Source organism: Marmota flaviventris, chromosome 12 (genome assembly GCF_047511675.1).
Source record: "Marmota flaviventris isolate mMarFla1 chromosome 12, mMarFla1.hap1, whole genome shotgun sequence".
Taxonomy (NCBI): Eukaryota; Metazoa; Chordata; class Mammalia; order Rodentia; family Sciuridae; genus Marmota; species Marmota flaviventris.
The window spans coordinates 96,152,701-96,165,916 of record NC_092509.1 but is presented as its reverse complement, the minus strand read 5'-3'; the positions used below and the strand labels follow the sequence as shown (position 1 = coordinate 96,165,916).

At 43.5% G+C, this 13,216-nt stretch overlaps 1 protein-coding gene across 3 annotated transcripts in view; it reads left to right on the top strand.

Annotated features, from left to right (window-relative positions):
- The window catches only part of Cacna1e (calcium voltage-gated channel subunit alpha1 E), a 296,345-nt gene that overhangs the window by 237,215 nt on the left and 45,914 nt on the right, over positions 1 to 13,216 (top strand). For all 3 annotated transcript variants that reach the window (XM_027934923.2, XM_027934922.2, XM_027934920.2), the window contains 5 exons: positions 6,434 to 6,445; positions 8,263 to 8,359; positions 11,096 to 11,256; positions 11,731 to 11,868; positions 12,659 to 12,860. In XM_027934923.2, coding sequence (XP_027790724.1) covers positions 6,434 to 6,445; positions 8,263 to 8,359; positions 11,096 to 11,256; positions 11,731 to 11,868; positions 12,659 to 12,860 — 610 coding nt within the window. The remainder of the gene's footprint in view (positions 1 to 6,433; positions 6,446 to 8,262; positions 8,360 to 11,095; positions 11,257 to 11,730; positions 11,869 to 12,658; positions 12,861 to 13,216) is intronic.

Genomic DNA, 13,216 nt, shown 5'->3' with positions numbered 1-13,216 from the left:
AACAGAAACAGGACTGGCGACTCTGCTCCTCCTTCCTCCCCCACCTGGGACTCACTCTGCACGTGCATCAGTCATGTGGGCTCTCTGGCTGCTGATGCCAAAGCTTCCCATGGCTGTTTGCTGTTATGGTAGGGCAAGAGGTGAGGTCAGGACTCCTTGGCACACCAGGGGATCTGGCTCACAGCGCACTTGGCCTTTCATTATTCAGTCCTTGGCCAGAAACAAAAACATGAGTCAATCTGCCTCTTGATGCCAGAAGGAACTGGAGTTCCCACATTAGCTTTTATTACATTCTTTTCATTCAAGTGTGTCACTTTCCTGACACTTGACATTCTGCCCTCATCGCTAAGATGCAGAAGGTCTCTCGAATGCATTCAGAACTAGCCATGGCAGCAGAGCTACTTCCAAATTCATTTAGTGAAACACAGGCACAAAGGATTCCAGATTTGGAAGGTCCCGATGCAACCATGTGACATGTTCTTCTGTTCTGGTTTTTGTGGGGGTTTGTGATTTTGATGGTGAGAATGTGCACGCCCAAGAGAGGAGTGAATGATATTCAGAATCAAGATGAGAGTAGAGCTCATGCATGGTGAGCATATAGGGATAAGAGAGCAAATTTTACTGGCAGTCATGCTCTTATTCTCCTGTTTATGTATAAGGCAGCCCCCCCCCCCCGCCCCCGCAAACTTCAAGCTTTTTCTGGGGAACTTCCTTCTTGACAGCCCCTGCTCATAGAACTGAAAGGGGAGTCTCCCAAAGGAAACTGACCACACATTCATTTTGTAGGGGGAGAAAGGTGGACAAAGTCCTAGCTCATGCAAAGAGGACCCATTTACCACAGAGCCAGGCGGGCCATTCAGTTCCCCCATTATGGAAGAGAATGAAGGTTTAAAATTGAATTTAGGCATCAGGTAGCCCATTAACTGTGGATTTAGGACACCGGCTGAAAAGGAATTGGAAATTTCCTACAGTGAGCATATAGAATATTGTTCCTTGAGACTCCAGTGTTAAGAGTCACCTCGAGAGTAACTTCATCTAGCTTTGTGCCCAGGCAGGGACTCTAAAGGTGATCAATGCCATGGATTCTTGGGGTGCCATTGCTACATTACATCCTAAATGCCTTAAATGGTTTGGGTGAGACAAAATAGAAGCCACACTGAGGGACTGCCTGAGAGAACATCAGTTCCCAGTCTACCTGCTGTTGGCACCAATCCTCAGCAAGTATGCTTCTTGTGAACACTGGAAAATGTGTTATCTATTGCATGTAATGTTGGTGCTGCTGAGGAGACCTCTTTAGAATTTCACCTTCAGATCTTTATTTTCTGGGCACAAATGCCCAGGTATTTCTCTTTATCCAGAGCACAGTCTGGGAGATGGTTGATTATAAACAACATTGCAATCTGTGGCTCCAGAACCAGGCAAAATGAAATGGTCCAATCAGGGACCACAGCTTTATCCACATGGTACCCAGCAACTGATCTAACTAGACCTAGATACAAAAGGTGAGGCTTCACTGCTATGGAAAGAGCCCAGTCCTGCAGGATTAGTGGAAACCCATCACAGTGCCCCCCAGATTTAAAAGTAGGTTTTAGAGTAATTTAGGACAGAAGACTTCACAAGGGGACTCGAGAAATATCAGCCCATATCATGTGACCAGCCAGCCATCTGCTTAATCTACACTCATAGGGGCACAGCATAGCACTGAATATTAGTCTCCATCTGGGAGAATATATTAGCTGGACTTCAACTGACAAAACCTTCCTTGAAAGATCAGCAGATGGGGGGTCTTTGGGTATGTTTAGAATACAAAGACTTAGAAGAAATACAAATCAGGTCACTGTTTACCAGACTAAATAACAAAACTCCTAGGAGAGATGCTTCGCTGCCTCCTGCTGCTTCTCAGCACTTGGGCAAAAATACATTCCAGTTGGAGTATTGCGATGCGTACTGCAGAGGAGAAAGTTTGCAGAAGGCTCTCCTGAGTGTGTATGAGAAGCTGGTTGAAGTCCACGTGCAGGAAGGACGGGATTATGCTCAAGGCACTGGGCATGGAACAAAGATGAGAGGTAACATTGAAATTAAGGTTCTTAGGTGGCCCCAAGAAATTGAGGCATGGGCCAGAAAGAGAAATAATTTCCAGTGGTAGCAACTAAGCAGTAATAAGGTCAAAGTGCTGAATTTAGATTCTTTACCCAAGTAGTGAGCTGGCCTTACGCAAGGTCTAGTGAGACAGGCATTGCCAGTGCAGAAAGGAAAAATTCCTTCCCATTTCCATGAGCACTTTATCACATGACAGTCTTCCTTTACAGGTAAGAAATGAATTTCTGGGAGCTTGACTAGTTTGCCTCTTTGGACTAGCGAATACCAAAGCTGCTGCTTAAGCAACCTCGGTGTGCCAATTTAGAGTTTAGTGTTTTCTCCATTGTACTAAGCTCTCTTCTGCCATGATGTTCTAGTGAGTTTCAACCATTAATCCTTGGAAACTCAGAGCAGTGGCTTGGTATGGCTCTCTCCTTAGCTGCCCCATCCTGTCTAGACCTGCAGGCCAGATGGAGAAGAGCATCCATGAGCTAGTCCATCTTGATGTTTCATCTGTCACTATTTCTTCCTGTGAACAGAATCTAGACTCTAAGGGGAGTAAGATAGCTTAGTGTTTGAGCTCAGAAATGGCTGGTTCCTTTTCCTGTGCCCTTCTTTGATTGAAACCCTCCAATAGTTCCCATTTGAAAGGTGTCATTACATCACACAGAGCTTAGGTTTGAGTCAGGAAGCTTAGGTCTGAATTCCAGTACTATTAATTATTAGCTGATTTAACGCTCTGAACTACTTTATTGTAAATATAAATTTAAAATTACTATCTTTTGGTCCTGTGAGAATTAAATAAGAAAAAATATATTTAGAGTTCAAAACAGTACCAAACACTTAAGTTGTATGATAAATGGTAGTTATTATTGCCTACCAAATTGTAGTCCCAATTCTTTAGCAAGACACTTGAGGCCCCTCCCAGCATGACCCTTTCTCCTGTCTCACATTCCTGCAAGCTCAGCCCTTCCCAGGATTAGAGATTCCTGCAGATCCCTGTGTTCTTGCTTCCTGGGCTCAGGGAGGAAGCCTTGACACTTAGTGAAGGGCTCTTCAGATCCTGATGTCCCACTCTGCCCCATGGAAGGAGAGTGAGTTCTTAGCAGAAATCAACTTAAGTGTGTGTGTCCTTGGAGAAAAGGACCTGGGAACCAGAGAGCAAGATGACAGTGAATGACAAATGATTACACATGACAGATCTGGAGGGCAACTTGACAACTGAGCTGGAAATTTCTTGTCTTTTCTGATGAGACATAAGAGAAATGTTGTTGTTGTGTTCCCCCCCCCCCTCTTCTGGAGAGCAGCCAGGAACTTACTAGATAAGTAGGAAATAAGTGGTAAAATGTGTGTCCCCATTGAGTCCCAATTTAGGTGGGATCAGTACATCCTAGTGTGTGGAATTATCCTCAAATCGTATCATTAGAATCAATTATTAAACCTGTTAAAATTCCATTAATTACTAGGCAATATGAAAAAAATTATAGTATTATCAAATGATTATTTAGGTGACTCATAACACATGAATTATTTCTTAAAGAGTATGCTTCAATTAAAGTGCAAAAAGAGTTTGTCCTCTTAGCTGGGTGAAACACCTCCATTGCAACTTGTTGGCTTCCATAATGGATTTCGGAGAGGTGTTTTAGTCTAGTCCATGTGTAAATTATATTTTAATTAATGAAAAAATGTTGAGGCTTTTCATGACTCTGGCTTTGTTATCTAGCTATTCCAATGGCAATTCTCAAGTTGGTGCTAACCCTATCTTAACAAAAGACAGGATGCAAGTATGTTTTCTGTATCATTCAAAATCATAGCTGTTTTTTTTTTAAATTTGTTTTTTGCTGGGGATTGAATCTAGGGCTTCACACACACTACAAAATCATTGCTTTTCAGTGGCTGTTGTGTAGAAAGAGACATTTGAAAGCTGTGCAGAGCATTGATAATCTTTATTTCTCTTTTGCCCATGTTTGCTGCTCCTAATTAAGTCTCTGGGAGTCTGAATGGGACAACCCCCCCCCCCCAGTAGTTTGGTAGACACACTCGGCTCTCAATGTACCAAGGAATCCCCTTTTCCAAAACGGGAGACAATATAGTGGTTAGAAACCCTTTTTGTTCCATATCATAATATTTTACTAGGATTTGGCAGGGTTGGGGGAGGCTAAGTATAAAGAGCAAATTTTGTACTTTATCCAGGTGGTATGGAAGGTGTAAGAAATATTGGGCCTTCCTACCTTAGATGGTTCTGGTGTGGAGCAATTCAAATGCTGCTGAATATAAAGGTCTCTGAGGTATGGGCCTGGGCTGAGCAGGAGGTGTATGGGATCTAGACTAGCTGCCTGGGTATGGGTGCCCCACCCTGCTCCTACATCCTGAGAATGTGGGAGACTCTCCCCTAGTTTTTCCTCAAGACATGTAGCCAGAGGAAAGAAGAGTGACTTATGTTGTCATTTGGTTAGTTTTTAATCAAACAATTCTGTGTCACCCATGGCAGCTTACAAGTACACTTAGTTATGTGTGTATGCACTTGAGGTCTCTTGTCTACTAGATTAGGTAAATTCTAAGATTAGCCACCTCATTTGTTCCAGCACCTGGAACAGTGCCTGACATAGGTGAAGGACTCCATAGATGCTTGTTATATGAAAGAATAAAGTTGTGTTTCACTGACCTACTGATGCCCAACCTCGCTTGAGGAGATGCCATTACAACTCAAGGAAAGATATTTCTGTCTTCTAAACATTTGGAGGTTATCACATAAATATTTAAGTTTATAAGGCCTTAAGTTTAATTCCCAGATCTCTATTCATTTGGCATTTATAGTGAAAATTAATGTATTGTTGAATATGGAATCACTGATGAGATAAAATGGACATTAGAAGTCTGTGACATATATCCCCCCCAAAAAATATCCTAATAAAATATCATGGTTTGGAACAAAAGAGGTTTCTAACCAGTCTGTATGCCTCTTGTTTGGGAAACTGGGATTCTTGGTTCCCTTTAACATCTAGAGCTGAGTGTGTCTACCAAACTGTTGGGGGGCTCTCTGTCTCCTTCAGACTCCCACAGATTTGAGCAGGAGCATCAGTCAGACACAGGCCACAAGTGAAAGATGAAGTCCTTCTAGGCACAGCTACAGACTCTGACTTGAAATGCCTTCAAATGTTTCTGGCCCAGAGCAGGCCTAGCGTGACATATGTGTGGGACATGAGAAAATTAAGGAAGAAAAAGCAACATGCATAGCCACAAGCAGCTAAGACTAAAGCCTGGATTCTGGGCACCCATTCATGGTAGCCAAGCAAGATGGGAAGTCCAGAGATGCATGCTCACCTGTGACTCTGAACTTACCAAATGATCTTATTCAGGGTTCTTCTTCCAGGGGCTTCAGCTTCCCTTGCAAGTAAGTGGGATTCAGAGATATTTGCTAAATCTCATTCAGTGAATCGTTTGACAAAATGAACCAAAACCTGCTGGTACAGAGCTCATTGGTGGGAGCAGGAGCTACAAGCATGACACACACTTGGGTTCAAGTCTCTGCTCTGCAACTAACCCTCTGAATCTCACCTGTAGAATAGGAGTAAAACCTATGTCCTGACATCGTTAGTAAGTTTAAAAAGATTTGCACTAAAAGTGCCTAGTACCAAAAAGCTAAGACAAAGTTCTTATTTCAAAGATACCAGTTTTGATTTTGGTTATTACTGCTTTACCACTAGGTTGCAGAGGATATTTTTTCTAAAAGTTGCACATTAAATAACTCACAAGGGACAATATAGCACTTGTCAAAAGGTAGATTTTTTTTGTGTAACCTTGATAAACATGTTGTCCCCCTCTTATTTAGGGGGAAGTGATGTCAGTCATCTGAGCTTTGGAGAGGGGCCAGAGTAGCACTAAAACAGTGGTTGCATGTCCCTCTTCAGATGAAGGCCTTTCTAGGTGTAGCTACATACTCTGACTTGAAATGGAGAGAGGGTTTCTAGCCCCAGAGTGCTCGCTCTTCTCTAGCCTGCTTGCTTATAAATTCACTTGAAATGGGAAGCTTGAAAACTACTAAGGAAATGAAAACCAGAGTCCACATTTAGGAAAGTTCAATTAAACTAGGTTCCATGGGATAAAGCACAAACCTGGGATCTGGTGAGTTGGAGGCATTTTCACTAGTGCCTGTGAACGGCCTTTGTCCCTGTGGTCTCTTCCCTTTGCTAACCGTATGGACTCAGCAAGTGCCAAGGCTGTGGGTGGGTCTTGTGTGCCTGCTTCTCCAGTGTCTGTCACGGTAAGGGTTTCTCTTCTCCACGGAATTTTTTAACTGTCTTCTTTCTCCCCTTCACTCTTTAAAACTGCTTTCTGATTGGATCCTCCATAGGAACGCTTTGGGGTAAATATGTTTGATTTTTCTTTGAATTAAAAATGGGGAGTGGTTGGAGGAGGAAGAAACTATGGGTGGGAGGGGAGGAGCTGACCCACTGAGAAAGGAGTGGGGAGTTTCTGTTGATATCCAAAAGACCAAAACAAACAAAAAAGTTGCCACACCTTATTGGGAAAGGGCTATTCTTATTGGTTTGGGTAGTATTTGACTCTTATATCATCTCTTTTAAATATGTAGAGAGGTGGTCCTAATAGAGCAAAAGAACTTATAAAATAAACCAATGACCCTGAATGCTAAGTGATATCAATAGGATACTTTTGGATTGCTTATATTTAAGTTTGAATAAAAATGACTTGTAGGTTGTGGTCTCTTAAGACCATTAAGAGAATGTTAAAGTTAATATTCTGGTCAAAATTGGCAAGCTTGGTTTAGGTTAAAGGTCTTCTTATCTTGCCTTCTATGAAGTATGGAGAAGCTATTATCTGAGGGTGGGTATGGCAGAGGGAAATGCAGGTAGGAACTTTTGTAGTTCTCACCTGATGTTCTGGGTTCCCTTTCCTCCAATAATTGTTATAATCTGAACCAACATTAGGAGAGCGTCAGAGCCCAACCTCACTGTTTAGAGTCTTGTTTTCCACCATCTGCAGGTTTTACAAATTGCAGTTATTTTAATTGAATACAAAGATCTCGGGATGAGCAGGAAGGAAAGAGGAATGCAAGTTAAGCTTATTCATTTCATTCCTAGAAATAAAAGGTGTTTTCTCTATTAGCAAACATTTCTAAGAGGCTGAACAGGGAGGGTCATTAGCTGTAGGGCATCAATAGAAGTGGGCAGGGCCTGCTCCAGCAGGGTGGCTCTGTGCAGCCTGTGCTAGATACAGAGTGTCTGAAATGGAAGGGACTGTGGGAAAAGCCAGCCACGCAGAGATAATTGAAGTGTGAGACAAGGTCTGGGCAAGAAGCCTGCATGATATACCTTCTCTGGAGCAAGAAGCCTTCCCAGCAAGGGTGTCAGTTCCCTGCAGAGATGGCAAACCTAGACTGAGTCAAGTCCCCTCTTGAACCTGCTATGGAGAGGCACTGGACTAGTCAAGCAGGGAGGCCACGTGGGCCACTGGTCATGCTCCCTAGTTGATGCACCTTCTATCTTCAATGGCCACCATGATAATGAGCAGCATTAGGCTGGCTTTAAGGGGAGGATGTGCTTCAGATGTGTAAGAATGTGGGTGTGTGTTCCTGTATATGTCCCCGGAAGCTCCTTGACGTATGATGGAGTTGTGTCCTGGTAAACCCATCAAAAACTTAAAATATTGTAAGTTTAAAGTGTATTTAATATATCTAATCTATTGAACATCATAGTTCAGCAACATAGTTTGTTCATCTATAGAGTATCAGGCCTTTACCCTCCTGATCTTTGTGGCTTGATGGGGAGCTGTGTCTGCCCAGTAGTTCAAGAAAGTATTGTACGGCATAACATTAGCCAAGGAAAAATGTCAAAATTTGAAGTACAGTTTCTACTGAATGCATATCACTTTTACAACATGATAAAGTTAAAAAATCATTAAGTTGACCCATTGTAGGTGGGGGACCATCTGTACATGGATGTGCCTGTGTGGGCGGATGTGCACAAAGAGGAGTGATTTGAGAATATTCATGAAACATTTTTTTTTGTGTGGAGTTTCTCTGAAGAAGTCAACAATTGACCCAACTGCTAGCTTCTTGACTACATCTCTCCCCTTTGCCCTGTTTTTATTAATGCAATAGTGTGACTGTCATTTTTATTTCTCCTCTGGCTGTATGATTCCCTGCGGGCCTCTCTCCTACAGAACCAACAAGGGGCGGGACATCAAGACCATCAAGTCTCTGCGGGTGCTCCGAGTTCTGAGGCCACTGAAAACTATCAAGCGTCTGCCCAAGCTCAAGGTAATGTTTTCAGTTTGTTTCTGTACAGTTTCCATCTCCTATCTTCTCTTTCTGGCCATGGCCAGATAGCTTTTGGAGAATTCATTCCAGGTATATTACTTTCTTGTGGGTTCATTTGCCTGACCTAAAGGTTTAGTTGCAAAGGAAAATAACCTCCAAAGAAATCGATAAGGGGGGCTTCACCTCTAGAGCCCAGACCTGGATAGCATCTTATACTCTCTGGTGTGGCATGTCATCCAGGAAGAAGCCTGTGTGCCTTTGTCCTGGAGCTTCCTGTGTCATTAAAATGGACCTAGAATACCATAACGCAAGTTGTGGGAGCCCTTTGCTCCTGTTGTGCAAGGCATGCTGGGAGAGGCTCCCTCACCTGGGATATTTCCTTTATTCATAATTTTAGAGGAGGAAAGGATCTTCTATCCTTAACCTTTCACATTTTTGAAGCACAGATAAGTCCATAATGTGTCCAAATACATTATTCTGTATTTTTGGCAGATGCAGAAAGAAATGGGATAAATGAGTTCTACCCAGACCTAGATTTTAATAGGCATCATACCAGATTCTTCCTTGCCTTGCCCCGTACCCACCTTCGTAAGCCTTCCTGCCTCTCAGGGTGTGCTTGACCATTCAGGTTTGCTGGCCTGTTGAACTTGCAGCACTCCCTGGTGCTGCCATGTGAATTGTTGCTGATGGAAGCTAAGGTACCACGGAAGAGAAGTTCTCCTGTCCTGAATTCCTGTGAATTCTTGGCTCCCAGCTGGTAGCTTGCAGTCCTGCTGCTACCACCCAGGACACACAGCCAGTGGAACCAGCCTCAATACCAGGGCAAGCCCCATCTTCACGTGCTACACCAGAATGCTTCCCTGTGTCAGATCACCTGGATGAAAATACAGATCCTTGGGCCACCCTAGGATAGTAAAGCCAGGCTGTCTAGAAGAGGAGCTTGGAACTAGGCCTCCTAAACCCCATTCCCCAGGTGACTTTTCAATAGCACAGTTTGAGGACTCTCAATGTGAAAAAAGAATCTATATGAGTGCCAGGCTCAGCTCAGAGACTTAAGAGCTCTGTGGTCCACAGCAAACAGCTTAGTCCTGAACCGTCTTCCAGTCAGAAAATGGAAAAGCTTTGTAATACACGTTTAGTGGTGAGCTGACGTGAGTGGTCCTGCAAGAAAACCCAACAGTTCTTCTGGCCTGCCTGGTTCTGTTCTCTGAGAGGACAAAGCTTCACTTTCTCCCTGTCCCAATTCCTGATTCCTTCTGGGTTCTTATAACCTCTGAAGCTCCCTATATTTCCCCCCAAACCCTGTTGATCTCGAAGCTCTGCTGCTTTATTCCTTCTGCTCTACAAAGTAGAGGTAAAACAAGCTGGGTTTACCAAAAGCAAAGGATGGATAGACAGACAGACAGATGGAAAGAAGGAGGAAAGTTCCTTTGGAAAGGCCCAGAACTGCCTGGGCCCAGAGCCTTGAACAGTGTGTGGACTCCCAGCCAGAAACACTTATTTCTCCAAAGGAAGTGGCTTTGTGGCTGCTTTCCTCCCTGCTCCCCGCCTCCCCGCCTCCCCTGCCTTCCCTTCTGGAGCAGGACCTTCCACACACCCTGTTAGTTGTCCTTTCCCACCAGCACAGCAATTGGCCTGGGCTTGTGCCCATAAGTACCCATTCCTCTGTGCTCCTTGCCCAGGCTGCCTGGGGCCCCAACCATGTTAGCGGCACCCAGGCTCCTGTGAGTCCTGAGGAGCATGCACATGGTTAGAAGAGATTAGTTAACAAGCTGGAGAAGGTGACCCAGCCTTAGTTAATTCCATTAAATGAGAGAGTGCTGTTTCCTGGCTTTGCAGTGATAACCTAAGGGAGACGTGGGTGGCTCTGATGCTTCCACAAGGTTGCGTGTCACTCACATTCCCCGCAGTGCTGAGCTAATTAAACCAGCAGTGCTTTACCCAGTGCTGCGAAGAAGAAACCACACAAATGGTCAACTGGGGCTAGACTCTCTCCAGTGAGCTAAACCTGAAGACCTAGAAAACATCCTAAATGTGTTGAACTCCCAGGAAATTCCTCACATCTTAGGACCCAGAAGGGAAGACCTGTTATGTTTTAACTGAAGTGCATGTCCCTGGTTCTATTCACCCAGCCTACTCAGTTTTGGTCCATGCTGCATCATGTCTGTTAATCTTCATCCCCAATCCAACCAGCTTCAAGGCAGAAGATGTTTACATGAAGTGTTGAACATGCTCAGAGCAAATATCTGAACTTATGGCAAAGTACCATTGAAGAGATCAAAGATGAGAATGTGGTATTACTGCATTCTCCATTTAGAAAGGGTGAAAATAAGATGTAGTCAGTATATAAATAAATCTATAGATGTTACCTCATGTGCATACGGTCAGGGACAGCAATTTAATGGCTAAAATGGGCTGAATTATTTCAAAAATCCAACATTAAACTTCTTTACACTGAGAATCCGACTGGAATCCCAAAACCAACCACCTCCTGATGCTTTCTGTCATCAGGTTTGGGTTTGCTGCTTTGGGTTTGTTTTCAGACTCAGAGCATGTGTTCCTGTCCCAGGTGGCAGTTCCATGCCACCATGACCAACACGGATGCCAGCTCTTAATCCACATCTCTTGGGGTGTTCTCTCAGTGCTGCTGGGTGGTGGTGATGTGGCCACCTCAGCTCCGGGCAGGTACATGGGCTATCAAGCTACTCACATACCAGGGCCCTTTGCTGTCCACAGGCAGTGTTCGACTGTGTGGTGACCTCCTTGAAGAATGTCTTCAACATACTCATCGTCTACAAGCTCTTCATGTTCATCTTTGCTGTCATCGCAGTTCAGCTCTTCAAGGGAAAGTTCTTTTATTGCACAGACAGTTCCAAGGACACAGAGAAGGAGTGCATGTGAGTTCCAACAGCACATACCACTTACTTTTTGCTATAGCATGTCCTGATGAGACCTTCACCATCCTCCACAGTGGACTCTGTCTCCTTTCTCTCAGTTGAAAGATAAAATAGGAAGTTGGTTAACTATTCTGAGTACCTCTTGTGTGAAACATGGTAAAAGACATTTTGCATTATTTTTCATTTTAAATCCTTTTAATGACCTGTTGAGATGGGTTTTATTTGCATATTATGGAGGTAGAAACAGATTCAAAATTTAAGTTGCTCAGCGTTACTAGTAAAGGGTTAGAATTTAATCCCAAATCTATTGGGATCCTGTTTTTATCCCATGGTAACACCCGCCTTTAATAAAATTCCTTCTTTGCATTTCTGTTATGAAGATTGTTCCGTCACATTCTTGAAGTCTGTAGAATCTTCCAATTCTTTCATGAGTTATAGTGAAAACGACCTATTTTATTTCTACTCTGGTTTTAGAGGCAATTACGTAGACCATGAAAAAAACAAGATGGAGGTGAAGGGCCGGGAATGGAAGCGCCATGAATTCCACTACGACAACATCATCTGGGCCCTGCTGACCCTATTCACGGTCTCCACAGGGGAAGGATGGCCTCAGTGAGTGAGGAGCTGCAGTTGGTTCAGTTGAGAAGCTGATTCAAGATGAACAAGTCTAATCCTTTGTTATTGTACCAGGGAAAGGAAGTGTTTATGAGTGGGTGAGATAAGAGGGGAAGAAGGAAAATCCTTCAGGCAGAGAGTTGGGACAGCAAAGCCAGTGAAATATTTGAAACTCTTGTTTTAGCCAATTATTAAGGAATTGAGTGGAGACATTTGACTTCTGTAAAACCAATGAGTTTTCATCAGCTCTTCACTGTCAGGAGACTTCCTGGGGCCTATTTTAGACAGTTTATCTACCAAGTTGGCTTTGAACTTGGGAGCCTGAGGATGGAGGAATAGGATGAATTAGCAGAACCCACAGACTCTTCCTGTGATCTTCTGAAGACGACAACAACAGGGCTGGTTCTTATGCTGCCCTTAGCTCAAGGCTAGTTTCTCAGAGACTTGTGCTACTTCGTGGTGACAGAATACTCCGGTTGTCAAGAAAAAGTCAAATGGCAATCCAGAAGCCTTCTGATATTGAATATGACAACCTAAACCTTAAAATTATGTCATTCTGTTCATCAACATTTCCAGACATTGGAAGTAAATGGAAAAGGACTAGAAAAAGTAATGGGGTAGGGTGCCCATCAGTCTTCAACTTGCTTAATGACCCCCCCAAAAAAAAAATTAATGGAGGAACTACAAAGCCAAATAGTTCCAGTAAAAAATACAAAAGTCAGAGCAACTCCTGATGAAGCCCAGACTGTCATCCAAACATTAGTGTGCCCTCTTTCTGTCCCCACAGGGTTCTGCAGCATTCCGTAGACGTGACGGAGGAAGACCGAGGCCCAAGCCGCAGCAACCGCATGGAGATGTCCATCTTTTACGTGGTCTACTTTGTGGTCTTCCCTTTCTTCTTTGTCAATATATTCGTGGCTCTCATCATCATCACCTTCCAGGAACAGGGAGACAAGATGATGGAGGAGTGCAGCCTGGAGAAGAACGAGGTAACCACAGGTTGTCTGCAGCCCAGCATGGCAGGGTCTTCAGACAGAACTCTCTGGACCATCGGGATTGGAGGGAAAGATTGTAGTTTTCTAACTTTATTATGGGGTTATAGAGAAGATCATTAAATAAACAGTCTAGAAGGAAAAGATGTTTGCCATAATTACGATATTAAGATATTTGCTTGTCTGGTATGTATTTGCTCTAAGGGTAGGAACATGTCTCATGACTACTTTTCCAGAAGTAAGCATAGTTTGGGCACATTATGGGGTTTCATAGTTGGTGGTGGTGTTGCTTCACAATGGAACTGAACTAGAATCTGTCAGGGACTATAAAATGTGATGCATAGGCAGATATA